This window comes from Stegostoma tigrinum, chromosome 27 (genome assembly GCF_030684315.1).
Source record: "Stegostoma tigrinum isolate sSteTig4 chromosome 27, sSteTig4.hap1, whole genome shotgun sequence".
Lineage (NCBI taxonomy): Eukaryota > Metazoa > Chordata > Chondrichthyes > Orectolobiformes > Stegostomatidae > Stegostoma > Stegostoma tigrinum.
Window position 1 is genome coordinate 39,689,356 of NC_081380.1, and position 21,564 is coordinate 39,710,919.

Here is a 21,564-nt window from a genome sequence, read left to right on the forward strand (position 1 = left end):
TGCTGGCCCTTCCACGATTCTGGAATTCTGACCCAGTGGCCATGATGGAGTGATGATCGATGTTCCAGGCAGGATGGTGTGGGAGTTGGATGGCCATTTGCTGGTGATGCCCCTTCTACATTGTCTCTCCTCTCCCTCCCTGGGGCAGCAGATGATGGTGACACCTTGTGAGTGTTGAGTATTCTATTACTCTATTGATTTGAGATGTTAGATAATGGAGAGGCATTGGGTGATCAAACTGCCCATTCCCTGCCCTGTTCTTGTAGCCAGGGAGTTGTTGACATAGCACCATCAACACTGTCTGATGTCAAGGGTTAAGTTTGAGACAGTCATGAAATGACACAGAGATGGTGCAAATGTTATCTGTCATTTACTACCTCAATACTTGAAGTTATGCAGAGCCTTGTGGCAGCTTCTTTCTTATTGGAGGAGACAGAAATCGAACTGCAAATAATCAGCAAAGAGTTCCCGTTGTGTTGGTGGGAAGGCCATCAATGAAGCCGATAAGGATTTCTGAAATACAAACAGTCTGTAAAGGTCAGGCCGTATTTCTCCCTCCCTCATCTAAGGGCACTGAGACCAATGTTATAATTTATTTACCTCACTTCATATCACGCACTGTACTCAGAGCCCAGCTCAGATCAGCTCATTAGGAGTAAACTGGAATTAAAGTGTACATCCCAGACTATTCCCAATTCCTTCGCCTCCACTGCATCTGCTCCCAGAATGAGGCATTCCACTCCTGTACATCACAGATGTCCGCATTCTTCAAGGACCGCAACATTCCCCCCGCAGTGGTCGAGAACGCCCTCCTCTGTGTCTCCCACATTTCCCGCAACTCATCCTCACACCCCGCCCCCGCAACAACCGCCAGAAGAGAATCCCTCTCGTCCTCACACACCACCCCACCAACCTCCGGATACAATGCATCATCCTCTGACACTTCTGCCATCTACAATCCGACCCCACCACCCAAGACATTTTTCCATCCCCATCCTTGTCTGCCTTCTGGAGAGACCACTCTCTCCATGACTCCCTTGTCTGGTCCACACTCCCCTCCAACCCCACCACACCCGCCACCTTACCCTGCAACCGCAGGAAATGCTACACTTGTCCCCACACCTCCTCCCTCACCCCTATCCCAGGCCCCAAGATGACTTTCCACATCAAGCAGATGTTCACCACATCTGCCAATGTGGTATACTGCATCCGCTGTACCCATTGTGGCTTCCTCTACATTGGGGAAACCAAGCAGAGGCTTGGGGACCGCTTTGCAGAACACCTACGCTTGGTTCGCAATAAACAACTGCACCTCCCAGTCGCGAACCATTTCAACTCCCCCTTCCAATCCTTAGATGACATGTCCATCATGGGCCTCCTGCAGTGCCATAATGATGCCACCCGAAGGTTGCAGGAACAGCAACTCATATTCCGCTTGGGAACCCTGCAGCCCAACGGTATCAATGTGGACTTCACAAGCTTCACAATTTCCCCTCCCCGCACTGCATCCCAAAATCAGCCCAGTTTGATCCGTCTCCCTAACCTGTTCTTCCTCTCACCTATCCCCTCCTTTCACCTCAAGCCGCACCTCCATTTTCTACCTACTAACCTCATCCCGCCCCCTTGACCTGTCCGTCCTCCCCGGACTGACCTATCCCCTCCCTCCCTCCCCACCTATACTCTCCTCTCCACCTATCTTCTCCTGAATCGAACTTTGGTCCGCCTCCCCCTCTCTCCCCATTTATTTCAGAATCCTCTCCCCATCCTCCTTTTCTGATGAACGGTCTAGGCCCGAAATGTCAGCTTTTGTGCTCCTAAGATGCTGCTTGACCTGCTGTGTTCATCCAGCTTCACACTTCGTTATCTCAGATTCTCCAGCATTTGCAGTTCCCATTATCTCTGAAAGCTGGACAATTCCTTGTTTGTGTAGCATGCCAGCAAATTGCCTTCAGGGCAGTAACTGTTAATCTTAGATAACAGTGCAAATCCTGCCTCACCATGCCTAAATTGTCAGCGTGCATTGTTCTCTGCTCAACATGTTACATTAGGAACTTCTGTCCAATCCCTGTATCAAGTTTGACAGAAGCTAGAGGAACAGCATCTCATCTTCCATCTAGACATTCTCCAGCCATCCAATCCCCAACACCGTGTTCAGCAATTTCAGATCATAACCAGTGCTTCCATTTTCTCTGGACCTTGAGCCTTTTATAGCTTGTGAAGGGCAACCTTTCCTGCCATTACTTCTTTCATTACATGATCTCACAAGGAATTAGGGCTATGGGGAGAGTTCAGGGAAGTGGAGTTGAAATGCCCATCAGCCATGATTAAATGGCGGAGTGGACTCAATGGGCTGAATGGCCTTTCCTCCACTCCTATGTCTTATCGTCTTATGGTCTTACTTTTACCGATGCCACCAATGTTTTTGCCTTGCACCATCTACCCTTAAACATCATTGAATCACTCCTGTTCTTCCGTGATATCACAGATTTTCTGGCTCACTCTATCCATTCCTCTCTGTGTTCCACAGCTTCAGACCATAAGATGATAAGACATAGGAGTGGAAGTGAGGCCTGTTCCACTTCTAATTTTTGCCAGTCCTTACCATACGCCAATGACCTGAAACATTGGCTCTGTCTCACACGCCAAGGCTGTTTCCACATTTTGCTGTTCTTATACTGTAATGGCTTGTTCACATCCAGCTGTGGTTGTGGTCAGTCCAGAAGTGTGCAGGTCAGATGGATTGGCCATGATAAATTTCCCAAAGTGTCCAGGCATGTAGTCTAGGTTAGTTAGCCACGGCAAATCATTCATGCATTGGCGGTCCCTCACAGATAAGGATGATTCTCTTCCACTCTCAGGGTGGCTGTGCAGAACCAAATAGCTACCGCAGGCTCTGTTACACTTGGGGAAGGTGGTGGTCACGGGATAGAGTTGGGGAGGGTGTTGGTGTGGCAGAGTGCTGCTGTCGCTGTTATCGCCTGGGCATCCATTTTTTTCCTGAGTGTCAAGATGCTGCTCCCCGACTTTGGATGGTCTTGGGGCAGTGATTCCCAGGTGTCTGTGGGAATGCACCACTTCACCAGAGGTCTTGAGGGTTCCTGGGATAGGTTGGGGGTCTGTGTAGAATGCTCTCCAGAGAGACTGTACAGGCCTGATAGACCATACGGCCTCTTTCTGCACTGTCGGGATTCCATGGTTCTGTGGTCGAGTGGTCTTGCATCTGACTCAAAAGGTCCTTGGCTCAAGTCTCACTCCAAGATTTGAGCGCAAGTAACGCAGTCTGACGCTCAAGTGATGGTGCGCTGCACAGTCAAATGTGCTGTCTTGCAGATGAGACGTTAAATCAATTGCTCCAACTTTCTGCTTGGGTAGATGTTAGAGATACCCACAGCATCATATTGAAGACGAGTGGGGACATTATCACCAGTGAGCTGATCAGCATTTATCTGTCAATCAGCACCATCAACACAGAAAGCTGGTCATGTTTATATTGTATTTGGTGGGAGCTGACTGCGCTTAAATTTGCTGCTGCTACATTCCAGCCATGACAATTCACTATGACTTTATTGCCAAGTGTTTTGATGCTTCCCCCACTGTATTCAGTGAGGTGATATCCACAGCCTGGGCTTTACCAGGAGGAAGGTTCCTGGAACAGGTTGAGGGAATGGCATGAAGTGTGACTGAGTCCATCAAGTTGTATTCAGGCAGGGATTTGACATCCTCGACAGCAGCGGGGTGGGGGGGCGATGATGGGAATGGATGAAAGAAGAACATAACAAAGTAACAGTGAATGGCAACTTCCTTTAAAAGATTGGCTGAAACTTTGAGATTATTTGATGTGAATTCTTCATGTTTTAAAATTGCTTCTGCAGGTTGCATCGCCTTAGTAACTGCAGCAATAATTGGAGCCCTAAGGAATGTGGTGGGCTATATCTTCACCAGTGACAAGTCAGTAAAAGATAAGTTCTACAGCATGAATACTTCACAAAATCCACTTACAAAATGGATTCCAGATCATGTGAAACCTCTCTAATGCACCTCTTTTCATTTTGCAGAGAAATTCTACATTTAGTTATAGAAGTAGTTCCATTATGTTCTGCTTTTCACGTGTTCGATGCTACTGCGGTGAGTATTTCAGTGTCTGTTTCTGCTTGTAAATGTTCACTCCTTTACTTTAGATTTATTTTTGCATTTCAATCAAGTGTCACCGACAATGCACATCTACCAGACAACATTACTATCACTGAATCTCCCACTTTTAGCTTCATTGGAGTCACCATTGAGCAAAAGGTGAGCAGGCCTGGTTGTATAAATACTATGGCTGCAAGAGTGGGCAGAAGCAGGAGATTATGTAGGAAGTAATTCAGTTACTAAGACCTCTCAGCTTGTCCACCACCATGTCTAAGGCACAAGGCAGGACTGTAATGGTGTACTCCCCACTTGCCTGGAAGAGTGCAGCTCAACGAGCATTCGAAGCTCAACGTCATCTCGGGCAAAGCAACCAGCTTGATTGAAAACCCAGCCACTGCCTTCAACATTCACTTCATCAGGAACAGAAGCACAGCAGCAGCAACGTGTACCACCTTCGAAATACATTGCAGCAGCTTGCCATGGTTCCTTGACAATTCCTTCCAAACCCACTATCACTTCCATCTAGAAGGACAAGGGCAGCAGATACATAGGAACACCACCCCCTGCAAGTTCCCTTCCAAGCCACTCACCATCCTGCCTTGGAAATATATCACCATTCCTGTACTGTCGCTGGGTCAAAATCCTGGAAGTGCCTTCCTCACAGCACTATGGGTGTTTCTACACCCTGTGACCTGCAGGGGTTCAAGAACACAGCTCACCACCGCCCTCTCCAAGGTCATTGGACATTGACAATAAATGCTGATTTGGCAATAACAACCAGGCCCTGTCAAAATATTAAACACAATCTACTGTCATATTCCATTTTCCACTTCGGTTCACATGCAGTTTCATTTTACAAGGAATTTTACAGCCATTCAGCCCAGTTGTTCTGTGCTGGTCTTCTTGCTTCCACTCCATTTCATCCTAAGTATCCTAAAATAAGGAGATATTTCGATTAATACACTTTTCTGAAAGTTCATTGATGAACTCTCTGATTTGGGGCCAGGAATTTAGAAACAGTTAGCAAAAGGGAGGCTACGCAGTGATTTGATAGAGACCTTTAAGATTATGAAAGGGTCTGATAGATTAGAAAATACTCCCAATCGCAGGTGACACTCAGCAATAAACTTAAGATAGTCACCGATAAATTGAAGTGGGAATGCAGGAAAAAGGCTTTGTGTAAATACCTGGAGGAAACCCACACAGACACCAGGAGGGTGTGAAACTTGACACAGACAGTCGCCCAAGGGTGGGATCAAACCCGGGTCCTTGGAGCTGTGAGACAGCAGTGTTAACCACTGAGCCACCATGCTGCCCAAGCAGAGTTATGGGGAGTGGGAAGTAGCTGAGTTTGGGTGGGATGCTGTTCGGATGCTTGGTGCAGACTTGATGGGCTGAATGGTTTCATTCCACACTGCAGGAATTTTATGATTCTTGATAAACCTGTGTGAGAGCGGTAAAAGTAAGGATCAGTAGATTGATGGAAAGGAGGATGGGAGGAGATTATGTCAAGCATAAACAGTGGTATGGATCAAATGGCTTGTTCTGGTGCTGCAAATGTTAAGTTATATACTACATGAAAAAAATTGCAACAATTTCTGCATTGAACTCAGAATCTAATAATTGTGAGGACACCATTAGGTTAGTATTTGTTTTAGAATTATCCAGTGTGTTGAAAATATCTAAGATTCCTAACCATTGCACAGAAATCTGTCTCATTGCTGTACTGAACCCATTGGGTTGAGGAATGGTTAATTTTCCTGCAAGTATCTTCAGCAAAACCTGAGTCCCCTTAGACTTTGCTGTGTTCACTCACTTGCTAACACCCAGAGGCATGGCAGCAAATTGGAGGGATGGGTGACATTGATGATATTGGGGGACAGGGGGTCAGTTGGCGCAGTTCGCATGTCCTTGGCACCTGTCTCGACATTTTCCAATGGACCCATTGTTGCTTCCTTAAGGGTAAGGTTCATGATGCAGCGTGATGCCAACAGCGCAGGTTCAATTCCCACAAAGGCCGAGGTGGCCATGAAGGTCCCACCTTCTCTACCTCCCCCCCTCACCTGAGATGTGATGACCCTCAGGTTAAACTGCCCCCAGTCGTCTCTCTCTGATGAAAGAGCAGGACTTTGGTGAATTTCTGTTTGTTTTTAAAATGGGCAACTTCAGAGGATGGTAACCCGGAATTCTCTGCTCAGCAATGACCTGCGAAAACAAATATGTCCACTGAACCTAGAATGAGGGAGGCATCTGAGAACATTCATTCCCAAAGTCTGTCACACCCTGAGCAAAATAGGCTATTTGAGGCCGAGTTGAGGAAAAATGCCTTCACCCAGAGAGTGGTGAGCCTGTGGAATTCTCTACCACAGAAAGTAGTTGAGGCCAAAAACATTTCAAGTTGGAGATAGATATCGTTTTTAAGGCTAAAGGAATCAACGGTTATAAAGAGAAAGTGGAAACACGGTACTGCATTTAGATGATCAGCCATCATTTTATTGCATGGCACAGCAGAGTTGAAGGGCTGAATGGCCTACTGCTATTCCTATTTTTGTACATTGTCTCTGAATGATATAAATGCTTCCGCTTGGGGATCCCTGTGATTTTAATTGTGATCTACATTTTTTGCTGACGTTTTACGAAAGATGTTGAGAACAGTTTGAACCATGCAGCCCAGAGCAGTGACATACAACTCTCGAGAAGAAAAGGTGACACCATCCTATCACATTCTAATGGAGTCTGCAGCCAGAGAGTCAACAGCAAACATCGGTTTGGATCATAGAAGCAGGCCGAGGCCATTCAGAACCTTGACAACTCTGACAATCAATTTGATCATGGGGCAGATATTTCAACCACATGCCTGGCTTGAATTCATTAGTTCAGAAAAGAGCTTCCACTTGTTACGTTTATGTTAACAATGCAAGAGAATGGCTTCGTGCCTAGCACTGCTGCCTCACAGCACCAGGCACCCAAGTTCAATTCCACCCTCATGCAACTGTCCTTGCAGAGTTTCCATGTTCTCCCTGTGTCTGCATGGGTTTCCTCCGGGTGCTCCAGTTTCCCCTCACAGTCCAAAGATATGCAGGCTAGGATGGATTGGCCGTGTTAAATAACCTGTAGTGTTCAGGTGGATTACAGGGGGATAGGTCCGCGTGGACTTGTTGGGCCAAAGGGCCTGTTGCCACACTGTAAAGATTCTGCGAAAGCTGCTTTACCCCATTCCCGACGTAACATCAGTGATCATTTTCAAAATGTCATCCATTGATGAAGAAGTATTTGATGCCACATTAATTTGTTAGGTTTTGTTTCCCATCAGTGGAAGCGAAATGTTGTGTGATCACTGTAATATGTTGTGTTTGTCTATTTTGCAGGGTGTGTGTGGTGGAGTGTTAAGAGGAGCTGGGAAGCAAAAACTAGGCGCTCTTGGCAACTTGGTTGGATATTACCTGATTGGGTTTCCCATTGGAATCTCTTTGATGTTTGCTGCAAATCTTGGCGTATTTGGTATGAATTTCATTAGTTTCCCTCCTTTGTTCTTCTTTGCCAATTATCCACCCACTTTTATAAGGCACGAGGGACGTTGTTCCATCACAAGGTCAACACTGGCGAGCACTTGTAATTGGAAGTTCTACCTCTGGTATGGAGCACAAGTGAATACTATGTACATGTGCTTCGGATGGCCCTCAGCACTTTACTAATGATTGGTAGTAATCGCTGACTTCAGTTTTCTCACCCCGATGTGCAGGCTGGGTGGATTGGCCGTGCTAAATTGCCCGTAGTGTGTAGATTAGGTGGGTTATAGAGGGATGAGTCTGAGGCTGATGCTCTGAGGGTCAGTGTGGACTTGTTAGACCAAAGGGCCTGTTTCCACATTGTAAGGATTCTCTGATGATGATGATCTTTATGGTTACAAATTATTGGTTGAAGCCAGTTTTGTAGCTGTAAAAAAAACTGAGTTGGGAGCGAGTTAGTTTTGCTGCATGGTCCTTCAGTACTGTGGGCTCTCAGTTGTAAAATGTGCAAGTTTGAGGCTAGTTCCAATCACTGTGTCCCATTATACGTAGTACGCTGTATCATGTTCACATGTAATTCCAAACAGCAACAACATGTGGCTGGGAAAGCCACTTTTAGGAAGCACTTCAGACTCATTGAGTCATAGAGATGTTCAGCACAGAAACAGACCCTTCGGCTCAACCCATCCATGCCAACCAGATATCCGAAATAAATCCAGTCCCATTTCCCAGCATTTGGCCCATATCCCTCTGAACCCTTCCTGTTCATTTACCCTGCCAGGTGCCTTTTTAAATGATTTAATTCTACACACAAAGGGTCATAAACCTATGGAACTCCCTTCCACAAAAGGCGGTGGATGTTGGATTCGCTGTTAATTTTAAGTCAGAGACAGAAAAATTATTGTTCAGCAAAGGGTTAATGGCATGATCTCATTGAATGGTGGAACAAGCTCGAATGGCCCACTGCTGTTCATATGTTCCTATAAAGATTGCTACCACCATCCCATTTCTGACTGGATCTACTGGGTCTACTTGGTTGAAAGTTGTTACCAGACTTTTGAATGGACCTCTTTACTGTTAACATCGCTCTCTCTCTGCACCTTCTCAGCAGCTGTAACACTGTATCCTGCACTCTGTTCTATTACCCTGATGCACTTGTATAGTACGACCTGCCTGTAAAACATGTAAGACAACACTTGTTTGTAACTCGATATATGTGACAGTAATAAATCATATCAAATCAGAGGGAAACCCCCAACTAATCTGTCCAGGAAAAGTTTCTGCCCCAGACGTGATATGGTTTATAGCATCATAGCAATCAGGTACAATTGCATTAGTAAGTTAGACACTGTTGTTAAAATATTGGAAAATGTAGGCTAATAGGTCTGATTATCTCAAAACCTTAAGATGTTCTGCCTTTCCACACCCAAGTCCCTATGACATTATTAGTTTGCATAGAATTTAAACTCAATCTTCAACGTTGACCCTTTCAGAGCTATTACTTCATGCAGCACCTTGATCCCACAGCCAGTTTTCAATCAAAACCATAAACATGGAATATTGACAGGAAGTGAGCATCACAGCTCGCCCAAACTCCACACGCATGCATTTCCACCACAAAATGTTGGATATTCATTGGGAGTGGGATCTCTGGCTGAATTGCTCACATCCCAAATCCACAGGTGCTGAGGCCAGATGGGGGCATCTGATAAAGGTGAAAGGGTTCATTGAAAGAGTAGGAATGATGGAAAATCCCAACCACATTCTCTCCATACTCACTGCACGCTATTGTTTTGCAGGTCTCTGGTGTGGAATAGTGCTTTGTGCGTCTGTACAATCCATTATTTTTCTGACAGTGATTCGCAGACTCGACTGGAAGAAAACTGCCAAACAGGTAAGTGCAGGTGGTAGAGGTGATCGTGCCAATGTTTTTAGTAGAATATTCCTTTCTTCCCCCACTGTCCCTTGTCTCCTCAGACCATGCCACAAACCCAGCTGGCAGAATGAGAAGTCAGTGTCCCATACAATGCCCAGGATTTCGACAAACAGTGTGCCATCACCTCAGATGATGAAGTAGGCAAAATGTACCTGAAAGCTTACAGAGCTTCTGTAATTCCAACTAAGGTCAGACCAAAGATAGTAGGAGCTGTCCATGCTGGGGAATCTGAGATAACGAGGTGTAGAGCTGGCTGAACACAGCAGGCCAAGCAGCATCATCGTGCTCCTATGATGCTGCTCGGCCTGCTAAGATCAAACCAACCTTTAGAACTTGCTTTTAAGGATACCTTGCACTGGTGGATGGATGTTGCTAAATCGAACTATTAATAATACTGATCTTCAGACTGGTCTGAATCATCACTTTCCATTAGAATCAAGTGAATTCCCCCCAATCTGCTTGGAGCTTTGCATAATAAATCATTACAATGGGCAGCTCAGGAAGCATGACTCAAAGATTTCCAGAGAGGTCGAATTATACAATTAATTAATATAATTAATAACTGCCAACAATGTTATGTTCAAAGCAGCTTCAAAATCATACAGTTGAAGAGTGTTTGGTATAGAAAGCATTCTCTCTGATGTATCCTTCCTTCACTGCTCATAACAATTTTTATGTTTCATTCAAAGGCTCAGATTAATGCAGGGGCAATGAGAGGATTGGGCACCTCAGACAGCACTTCTGGTGGTCAAACAAAAGATCTCTCAACAGGTAAAAAAGGAATGACACTTCATAAAAACTGATTGAGAAAATTCTTGGATACATTTCATTTAGTTATTCAAAGTTAGAAAACACTGGATCCATCAATGTTAACGGCAGTAAAACATTTCCTATCATTACGTGCCTGATCCTGATTCACTACCAAGCTTGAAGTTCAATCCATATTGGAGATCAGTGACAACTTTAACTACACAATCTGTGATTAACACAGAGATAATGTCTCGGTGCCAGTGTTGGACTGAGGTGGACAAAGTCAGAAGTAACATGACACCAGGTTATAGTCTAACAGGTTTTATTGAAATCACAAACTTTCAAGGAGTGCTACTGTCAGGTGAAAGCAGATATAAGGAAGTAAACATTGTATAATCCATAGTAAACTGGCAATAGACACACGTAAGTGAGGTGGGAGGCTATTTCTGGTTTGCTGCTGTCATTCCTAGAACTGACTATTGGCTAGAATTGACTAAGGAGAAGGCCCACCACCACTCTCTCAAACATTGATGGACAGTAATTGCTGACTTGCCAGATTGCTTACTCCCTCGGAACAGTTGAGAGAAAATGCGGAAAATTCTGCTCAGCTGTCATCAAATCTGCCAATGTTATGGTCTCTAAACATTGCCTAGACCTTGGTATGCTTGCTGACTGTGTGTCTGCACAGTTTTGTGATGATGGTCCTGAGCTAGCACTCTGTTAGAGGCAAAGATCCCAGTTGGATTATGAACAGTCAGCAGAAATCCAAAGGAAGGTAAAGTGTTGATGAATCTACTGAGTTGGACTGACCCCTTCACCTGTCTCTGAAGGGCTATCGAGACAACAGTCTGTAGGTGGTGAGAAGGTAGGCTATTGAAGGAGTAAAAAACAAGAAAGTTGGAAGTTCAGGTTAGTCCCTGTACTTTTGGCAGGACGGGTCCTTTTATTTAGATCATGGGGAATTGGCAATTGGAGATCAATGGTCTGCTCCTCAGAAAATGGATCAAACCGTACCATCATGTGCTTTCAATGTCTCACTGTAAGTTTCATTCACAGAGGAGGACACAGGAAACGATGCTATGGTTCTGATGTCTAGTGTTTCACAATTGGAACCAAGTGTGGACAAGGACCAGGTGATGGATGAATCTTCATTTTTGGAAACTGGAGTTACCACAGTCGGAGAAATCCTGTCCACAAAGCAAATGATCATTCGCCGTGGCCTCTTCTTCCTCTCAGGACCCGTGATCCTGGCCATTGGACTGACCGCACACTTCATTCTCGCAAAGGACATGTAGACACCAGTGACCAATGGAGAGACAAGAGCACAGTTACTCACCACAACAGGAATAGTGAGAGTGTGACAGAGGCTAAAGTTCACATAAAATCTATCTGCTGCCAACAAGAAAATCTATTTATTGATCAAATAATAATAAATACTATCTTAATAACATGATTATATGATTATAATTAATAGAGCATACAATAAAGGAAGCAAATTAATAATGAGCAGTTTCAATTTATTTGCAAATATCTCACGGTCAGTGGTTATCTCTATTGGACATTGTAAAGCTGTAGATTTGGAGAAGGTCATTTCCAAGTTGTCTCTCTAAAATTGAACTAGATAAAAACGGCCTGATTTAGTCATACCCATGAGTCAATATCCCATATTTATTGATCACTCTCATTAGAAATGTTTTGTTCTACCAGTTGGAGAGGCCCTCCAAAGGCTGTCAATGCTACATTTGGATATAACTTATATTCCTGTAACTATCCCAGGACACTTCATATTGGCTTTGAAAAGTGGGTGCAATACAGCTTCACCAGAATGACATTGAGACTGTTGGATACTCTCTTTCTTCTTCTCAGAATAACCAGTTGCCAATAGGTAAAAATCTGAGGACTTTTATTAAGAAGCCATGACATTACAGTCTAGGTTCGACAATAAGTGTGTAACTGTGTAGACTCTAAGTACGGCTTACATTTTTAAACATTAAGATGCTGATAGCTTTATCTAAATACATTTTGTTTTCAAGCCTTAGCAACACAATAAGCCAATTAATATGACATTTCATCAGTAAAGCATAATCTTTTTAGCAGCAGGAACAAATTTAACTGTTGTATGAATTTAACTCGATCACATGCACTCACAGATGTCCCTTACATCCAATTAACATCAGAAACAAATTTAATTTTTTATTCAATTATCTGATGAGGGTGTCGCTGATCAGGCAGCATTTATTGCCCATCCCTAATTGCTCAGAAGGCAGTTGAGAGTCAACCACATCGTGGTGGGTCTGGAGTCACTTGTAGGCCAGACCAGGCAAGGATGGCAATTTCCTTCCCAAAAGAACAGTAATGAACCAGATGGGTTTTTCCCGACAATCGGTAATGGATTCATGGTTGTCACCAGATTCTTATTTTTCGACGTTTTTTAATTTAATTCAAATTCCACTATTCTCCAAGGCAGGTTTCAAACTCAGAACATTGTCTTGGTCTCTGGATTAACAGTCCAGTGATAATACCATTAGGTTGTCACCTCCCCCTGTTATAAGACATTGGCTCAATCACACTCTTGTCTAATATCCCCACATCTCCCCAATTTCGATTCTTCCCAAACAGAAGTATACAAGCAAAGCAAGCAAACAATAATATGCAGAGTTCTGAGGGCATTGGCTCATTGCAAAATGTCGAATTTTAGACTTTAGCATTTGGTGAACACAACATCTAAGCAACATGAAGGCCAGATACAGGATAACAATTACTAAACGAAAAACTACGATGCCCTGCAGTATTGTTGTGCGCAATGATCCCGACCAGTTTTGCATTCATTAGCATGCCATGAATACTTGGTAAAACTCCAGCATACTGGTGGAATGTTAACAGGCAGAATTTGTTACCCAAAGCAGAAAATATGTGTTCATAAATATGGCTGTATCGCTGAGATACATAACTAGTTGGGCAGATTTCTTCCTCCAAGTTCCAGTGAGTACAATTATTTTCATTTACTCTGCTCCTTGATGAATAAAATGTTTAGTCTCAAAGAGTTATGGTGACCTACAGCGCAAAAAGGACCTTTGGCCCAAGTTGTCTGGACTGGGCAGAAATAACCATACAGCTGTTTTAATCCCATTTTTCAGCATTAGACCCACAGGTTTGTATGTGTTAGCATTATAAATGACTATTTAAATATTTCTCAAATGTTAATTAAGATTTCTGCCCCTACCTTCCTACATGACGTGGAGGTGCTGATATTTGGCTGGGGTGGATAAGGTTAGAAATCATACAATGCCAGGTTATAGCCCAACAGGTATATTTGAAATCGCAAGCATTCTGAGTGCTACTGCTTCATCAGGTGTAGTGTTTTGTCGAAAGCTTGTGATTTTGAATAAACTTGTTGGACTTGTTCTGACCGTATCTTCCTTACACCTCTCTCTCTGTGAGAGAGCCATGCGAGCCCCAGCCGTTAGGGATTTGTTCTGGCGAATGACCCATTCTGTCACCTCCGATATATTAAAAGGAATGGGTCTCAAGGCCCTTAGAATGTGTAGGAATGTGTGAGCAAACCGAGCAGCTGGAGACATCGGTATGCTCAGCATAAACATCAGAAGTATGTAAAAAGGTGTGTACATTGAGTTCATGCTTTACAATGAGTCCTCCCGCTCCAAGGGGGATCAGTATAGTTTTAAGTCCCAAAAAGTAACAGCATCTTTGTGATGGATCGGGGGCTTTCGTTCTCTTAAGATGTGAGATGTGATACGTAACTGGGGCAGTTTTTAATGTTTGGAAGGCAAAATAACAGCTTCCTTTGATTCCCTCTTTAGTTTCAAAAGATCATTCAGTGGTTGAGCTAACTATCGCTTCAGTTTCAGTTGAAATCACAAAGGCACAGGAAAGCTCTCAAGTCCTGAATAGCAGTGAGCTCTTTGGCTGTTTGAAAGCAGCTGCCCTATTTCATGTTTTCCTGCTGCAATCTTTTGTCCCTAAGTCTACTACAACTATTTGGGCAATTTGTCCCTTGTTAATGTTGGCCTTTCGGCTGCAGGGTTGTAAATGGTTAAGGAGGATGTGCAAATTCTCCCTATGTTGTTCCTCTGTCTGGGATGCTATTGGAATATCGTCCATGTATTGAATTACCGTGGATGCCATCGGAGGCAATTCCCAAAAATGATTTGGCAAAGCCATATGGAATACAGTAAGGTTACCGTGAAAGCCCTGTGGCAGACATGTCCAGGTGTACTGTTGGTAAAAACAAGCCATGGTTGTACCTCAGGGACTAAGGGAACAGACCAAACTCCATTGACCATGTCTGTCACTGAAAAATATTTGTGATCCAGTGACAGAGAGAGAGTTAAAAATGCTAGAGGGATTGGCAGCCAGGGGTGCTTTTAGATCAGTCCCCTGTAACCACTGACAGATGCCAAGCTCCATCTGGCATTTAAACTGGCCATACTGGATTATCAGATGAACTATGGACTCTTCCTAGTACACCTTGTTGCACTAATCGTTTGATTATGGTTAAAATACCAGCAGTGAAGACAGGACTAAAGGGGTATTGTTTTGTACATGGCAGGGCAACTCCGGTAAAAGTGAATGGGGTCATCTGTAAAAGAGCACTGTTATTATTATCTTTCGCGCAAACCAAATGATTCTTCCATTCTTCCTGTGTGAGGTGTTTTATAGTGACCATCCTCAAAATGTAGCGATGAATTTGACTGGGTTAAGACATCCCCACTCCCAGCAGGGCTTGTTGTAATGGCCCAACCCATACAGGCACCAAATTCTCAGGCAGTGTCAATTGCATTGATGATGGTTGTGCTCTTCGGAGAATTAGTCCCTTTCCCCCCAACTCCAACTGCGGTCCACCGCTCACCATCAAAGGGCGCATCACGTTTGTGAATTAAAGGCAAACACGTCAATTCAGCTCCAGTGTCCAAAACACAATCAATTTCCCTATTGCCCACCCCCATCGAATCGTAACAGCAGTCTTGTCATTATCCTAAAGCTGCTAATAAATGGGGGCTAAGAGGTGGGAGGTGGGCTGTTCTCGTTTTTTTGTGAGGTTTATGAGCGCTCAGGAGATGTCCCTTAATGCATTACAGTAGCACCTGTTCTGCCAGAGGGTTTCCCTGGGTTTTCAGTTCAGTTTAGAGGTGGATTTACCTGCAGTCACTTTCTTTTTGAACTGGCATGTTTTTGCCCAGTGTCCTTTTCGGCTGCAGGTATGACATTCGCCACGATGAGGCATTCCACTCCTGCACATCCCAGATGTCCAAGTTCTTCAAGGACCGCAACTTTCCCCCCCACAGTGGTCGAGAATGCCCTTGACCGCGTCTCCCGCATTTCCCGCAACACATCCCTCACACCCCGCCCCCGCCACAACCGCCCAAAGAGGATCCCACTCGTTCTCACACACCATCCCACCAACCTCCGGATACAACGCATCATCCTCCGACACCTCCGCCATCTACAGTCCGACCCCACCACCCAAGACATTTTTCCATCCCCACCCTTGTCTGCTTTCCGGAGAGACCACTCTCTCCGCAACTCCCTTGTCCGCACCACACTCCTCCCCAACCCCACCACACCCGGCACCTTCCCCTGCAACCGCAGGAAGTGCTACACTTGCCCCCACACCTCCTCCCTCATCCCTATCCCAGGCCCCAAGATGACTTTCCATATTAAGCAGAGGTTCACCTGCACATCTGCCAATGTGGTATACTGTATCCATTGTACCCGGTGTGGCTTCCTCTACATTGGGGAAACCAAACGGAGGCTTGGGGACCACTTTGCAGAACACCTCCGCTCGGTTCGCAATAAACAACTGCACCTCCCAGTCGCAAACCATTTCCACTCCCCCTCCCATTCTCTTGATGACATGTCCATCATGGGCCTCCTGCAGTGCCACAATGATGCCACCCGAAGGTTGCAGGAACAGCAACTCATATTCCGCTTGGGAACCCTGCAGCCCAATGGTATCAATGTGGACTTCACCAGCTTCAAAATCTCCCCTTCCCCCACTGCATCCCAAAACCAGCCCAGTTCTTCCCCTCCCCACACTGCATCACACAACCAGCCCAGCTCTTCCCCTCCCCCAACTGCATCACAAAACCAGCCCAGCCTGTCTCTGCCTCCCTAACCTGTTCTTCCTCTCACCCATCCCTTCCTCTGACCCCAAGCCACACCTCCATTTCCTACCTACTAACCTCATCCCACCTCCTTGACCTGTCCGTCTTCCCTGGACTGACCTATCCCCTCCCTACCTCCCCACCTATACTCTCCTCTCCACCTATCTTCTTTTCTCTCCATCTTCGGTCTGCCTCCCCCTCTCTCCCTATTTATTCCAGAACCCTCACCCCATCCCCCTCTCTGATGAAGGGTCTAGGCCCGAAACGTCAGCTTTTGACTCCTGAGATGCTGCTTGGCCTGCTGTGCTCATCCAGCCTCACATCTTATTATCTTGGATTCTCCAGCATCTGCAGTTCCCATTATCGCTGCATGTTGAGACTGTTTACTTTTGGCTAAGTAGTAATAAGTTAAAATAATACATGACTAGGAGCTTGAAGTAGGGAAACTTTAGCGTTATGAAACATTACATATTGTTGTAACTGCAATGAGAAGTCACATAGGACACATAGCAAAAGCTAGAGCTCGCAGCATCTGCACTCTCTTATCATCACCGCATTCCGCTTTAATTAATGTATATCTGGTTGCCTAAGTCATGGCCTCGCCTTCCTAAAACCACGGTAGAATTGCAGTTTGTTTCAGAGAGGAGCTGAAAACTGAAGAATGGTCCTGAACCGAAACGTCAGCCTTCCTGCTCCTCTGATGCTGCCTGGCCTGCTGTGTTCCTCCAGCTCCACACTGTGTTGTCTTTGACCCCAGCATCGGCAGTTTTTACTATCTCTAAGTAGCTTCCTCATATTATTTTTTGTTTGTGATTCAGATTACATTAACACCTATTTGTTATCACCAGTTTTTGTTTTAATTCACTCATGAAGGAGCAGGCAGGTGGGACGAGCTTAGTTTGGGATGATACAAAAACAGAAGTTGCTGGAAAAGCTCAGCAGGTCTGGCAGCATCTGTGGAGGAGAAATAAGTTAATGTTCGGATCCAGTGACCCTTCCTCAGAACCAGTTTGGGATTATGATTGGAAATGGACTGGTTGGACCAAAGGGTCTGTTTCTATGTTTTATGACTCTACTTGATCAGTGAGTGAGGTGTCATTCAGAGTCCTTAGTAATCTTGTTGGCTCCATGATATTAGATTAGATTCCCTACAGTGTGGAAACAGGCCCTTCGGCCCAACAAGTCCACACCGCCCCTTGAAGCATCCCACCCAGACCCATCCCCCTATAACCCACACACCCCTGAACACTACGGGCAGTTTAGCATGGCCTGCACATCTTTGGTCTGTGGGAGGAAACTGAAGCACCCGGAGGAAACCGACGCAGACACGGGGAGAATGTGCAAACTCTGCACGGACAGTCGCCTGAGGCTGGAATCGAACCCGGGTCCCTGGCGCTGTGAGACTGCAGTGTTAACCATTGAGCCACCGTGCCGCCCGCACTGTCATAGCTTCTGATAGAGCCTAATTGTTCCTTCTTTATTTGTTGACGGGCTGAGGGTATTGCTGACCAGGCGGCATTAATTACCCATCCCTAACTGCCCAAAAGGCAGAGCCAACTACATTGCGGTGTGTCTGGAGTCACATATAGGCCAGACCAAGCAAGAATGGAAGTTTCCTTCCCTAAAGGACATTAGTGAACCAGATGGGTTTTTCCTGACAATCAACAATGGATTAACGGTCATCATTAGATTCTTAATTCCAGATATTTATTGAATTCAAATTCCACCATCTGCCGTGGCAGGATTCAAACCCAGGTCTGCAGAATGTTATCCGGCTCTCTGGGTTAACAGTCCAGCAATAATACCACTAGGCCATCACCTCCCCAGTTAAGGGAACAGCCCACTGATTCCCATTGACACCTCTCCTTCTGGTAATGCATCCGGTCTTGCATTTTGCTAGAAGAGCACAGAGGTTAGAAAGAACACAAAGTGTTCTTTATTTTTGGGAGGTTTCACTCTCAAGAGCTTGTTGGTTCTGCCAATGATTAAACCAACTGTATCCTGAAGGAGAGAGAGATAATGGGAACTGCAGATGCTGGAGATTCCAAGATAATAAAATGTGAGGCTGGATGAACACAGCAGGCCAAGCAGCATCTCAGGAGCACAAAAGCTGACGTTTCGGGCCTAGACCCTTCATCAGAGAGGGTCACCCTCTGATGAAGGGTCTAGGCCCGAAACGTCAGCTTTTGTGCTCCTGAGATGCTGCTTGGCCTGCTGTGTTCATCCAGCCTCACATTTTATTATCTTGTATCCTGAAGGATGTAGCTGGAGCACAGACAGGAATGGAATCAGGTGAAAGCAGTCCCATCCAATAGATGACTGTGAAGAGAATTGTGTGACAAAACTTGTCAAATGAAAGAATGAGGAGCTATAGTTTTCTTCTGTCACAGTCACATAGGACATCACTTGTGTCTGCTGTGGGCCATGTTAGTCCTGTAGCTGGGATACAAACAAGGAAGTTTTGACTAAGTTGTCACAGAATTTGGAGGTGAATACACATTCAAAGTCTAGAGGAAAGCCACAGAGACTACTTAGCCTGAGGGGGAGGTTGCCAGTTAGCTTTTGAACAGAGGTCCAGGATGACAGATTTGAAGAAGGGAAATGGCATCCGAAGAGGGTGAACAATGAACGATATAAACTAAATTGAGAGTCAAAGCATTTAGTCATTGACAGATTTTGTGAGGCTTGATTACTAAAGTAAATCTAATGATGTACCATCATACACATGTATCCATTCTCTGCAAACATAGAACCATACAGCACTGAAACATTGATACATCACCTGTTTCCTGATAATATTTGTCCCTTGGCTCACGTGACTAAATTAGATTATCTGCCATCTTCGTGTTGCTGTTTGTGGAATCTTGCTGTGCTGAAATCACATGTGGTACACTCGCTGTTAAATTAAAGGTGAATTCAGCACAGTAGACCACAGGACTGCACTCCCATTGGGGAGAGATGGCTAGTGACGGTTTAATCTGAGAGTCACCACACCTCAGGCAAGGGGAAGAGGTTCAGGAGAAAGAGTACTTCATGGTAATCTCAACTAGTGCAGGAATTGAACCTGTACTGTTAGCACGGCCCAGCCTTCCAGCCAACTGAGCTACACTAGTCCTCTTATGACAGTGACTACTACTTTGAAAAAAGCTTCTCTGACTGAATCAATTTCTGAATATAAATTTAAACATCACCTATTAGATTGTGCACCAGTGAAGTCCCAAGTTTAATAAATAACTGGTAAACTGCAAAGTGTAAAGCGATGTTCATGTACGCAACGAAACAACTTAAGTTACACAAACACTAAGATCATAAGCGTGTGGTCAGACTCAGGGTATCCCTTTCCCCGGAATTCTTATGTTTGTAGGATGGAAAAGCTAAGGACCCTTACTTTTCGTAATTGTTATTCCACAAAGATTGTTTAATATTCTCGTGTGGTTGTTATTTTGGAAGGCGCTAGCCAACTACAATTATTGACCCTAGCCTGAGGGACACAAGACGCTGCTGAACTTCATATCCAGGATCAAAGGAAAGGTAAATTTGAAACTTGCAAGGGTTGGGGGTTGGAAGGGAAAAGGATGGGAAAACCCACGACAGTAAATCCTCTGTTCCAAATCTTTTATAACAACTGGGGAGTTTGTGGAACTTTGGGGGATTGGGGAATTGAATTGGGAACATGGATATCAACTAAAAAAAAGAATATTAATGAAAACATAAAAACATAACTTTCTGTATCATTCAACAAAAGTATGTAATCGAAGCTTGCTACTTGCTGACTTCTGCTAGTCTTCCTTGCTGCTTTGCATTTACCCAGAGCCTGAAGCGCTTGAATAATGGGCCGTGGGCATTAAATGGTTAATGGCCACCATTTGCTGTGTGGAATGCATTTATGTTATGTTAGAGGAAAGAACTCTTATGTCGGATTTTCTAAAATTTCAGGATGTTCTTCGCATCCAAATAATGCTACTAGATTTGAAGGCACAGGGATAGATTTTTCAACTTGCCAGCCAGATTTAGAACTGGTGTTGTAGGCCAACACCCGACCACAGGAAGCAACTGGATATCATGCGACACTAAGCTGTAGGCTTAATGACTTGGTGCGAATTGAAATGATTTCCATTTCTCTTATCTCTATGTTATTCATGCATACACCTACAACTATTTGAGGTACATGTTGTTTGCAAACCTCTTGAATCTAAGTGCTGAGGTCTAGCCAGTGTTAAGTCAGTGTAGAGGAAGGACCATTGTCAGCTAGTAACAGTCCAAGATAGGAAAGACAGAGTAACAAATCTCTCAGAAATTCACAGCAATGCGCAAAATCCCATAGAACTATGTAAGTACCGAGTAAGAGCATGGTGACAAAGTATCCGGCAAAGTGAAAATGGCAGAGCTAATGTATAGGATGAAAATTGAAATGCAGGACTTACCGGGCTGGCTTGCTAGGCCCAGCATAAACACAGAACTGGTAGCTTTCACTGCAAACATGACAAAGTGGAAACTGCAATGTGAGTAGAAGGAATAAGTAAGAGATTCGCAAGAGGCATTAATGTCAGGAAGATATTTTTATTTCTCCAGTGGTGTGACTGAACCCACAATTATGTTAAAGAAATACAGGAACTACTCAAACTCTTGCTGGAAGAGGACATAACCTTTCTTCCAGAAATTGCACTGAAAGCAAAAGATTTTCTAAGCAGAAGTAGCAGGGAGTATATTCCCAAATTTATTTTTATAAAATGCATTAACAATACGATTTAATGTCAGGAAGGAGTTGTTCAGAAGCTACCCGTAGATGCTGTTGACGTATTCTCATTTAATGATTTGGCAGGAGCCCAAAAGCTATAGCTTCGTCCATACAGAAAGCGTGAGTGAGGCAAAAGAGGTGTAACAGTTACAGTGATCAGAGCAATGGCTAAACAAAATCCAACATCAGGAGCCAAAGTAATACCACAAGCAGCCATTAGGATCGCCAAAAATGTCTTGAAAGTTGTGGATAATTCAAATGGAACATTTAGTGAGCCTTCGTTAATTGAGGTCCCCCCCAGCAGATCTGTACAACCAGCCCAAACTGAAGCTGAAGCTGGGGAAGCTCTGGAGTAATATTATTTTTAAGGTGGAG

The 21,564-nt window shown here is 44.5% G+C and overlaps 1 protein-coding gene across 1 annotated transcript in view; it reads left to right on the forward strand.

The window, feature by feature from the left end:
* Positions 1-21,564, forward strand: part of LOC125464687 (uncharacterized) — an 84,976-nt gene that overhangs the window by 22,827 nt on the left and 40,585 nt on the right. The window contains exons 12-18 of the mRNA XM_059655331.1: positions 3,873-3,948; positions 4,056-4,125; positions 7,500-7,632; positions 9,440-9,534; positions 10,266-10,347; positions 11,383-11,617; positions 21,274-21,309. Coding sequence (XP_059511314.1) covers positions 3,873-3,948; positions 4,056-4,125; positions 7,500-7,632; positions 9,440-9,534; positions 10,266-10,347; positions 11,383-11,617; positions 21,274-21,309 — 727 coding nt within the window. The remainder of the gene's footprint in view (positions 1-3,872; positions 3,949-4,055; positions 4,126-7,499; positions 7,633-9,439; positions 9,535-10,265; positions 10,348-11,382; positions 11,618-21,273; positions 21,310-21,564) is intronic.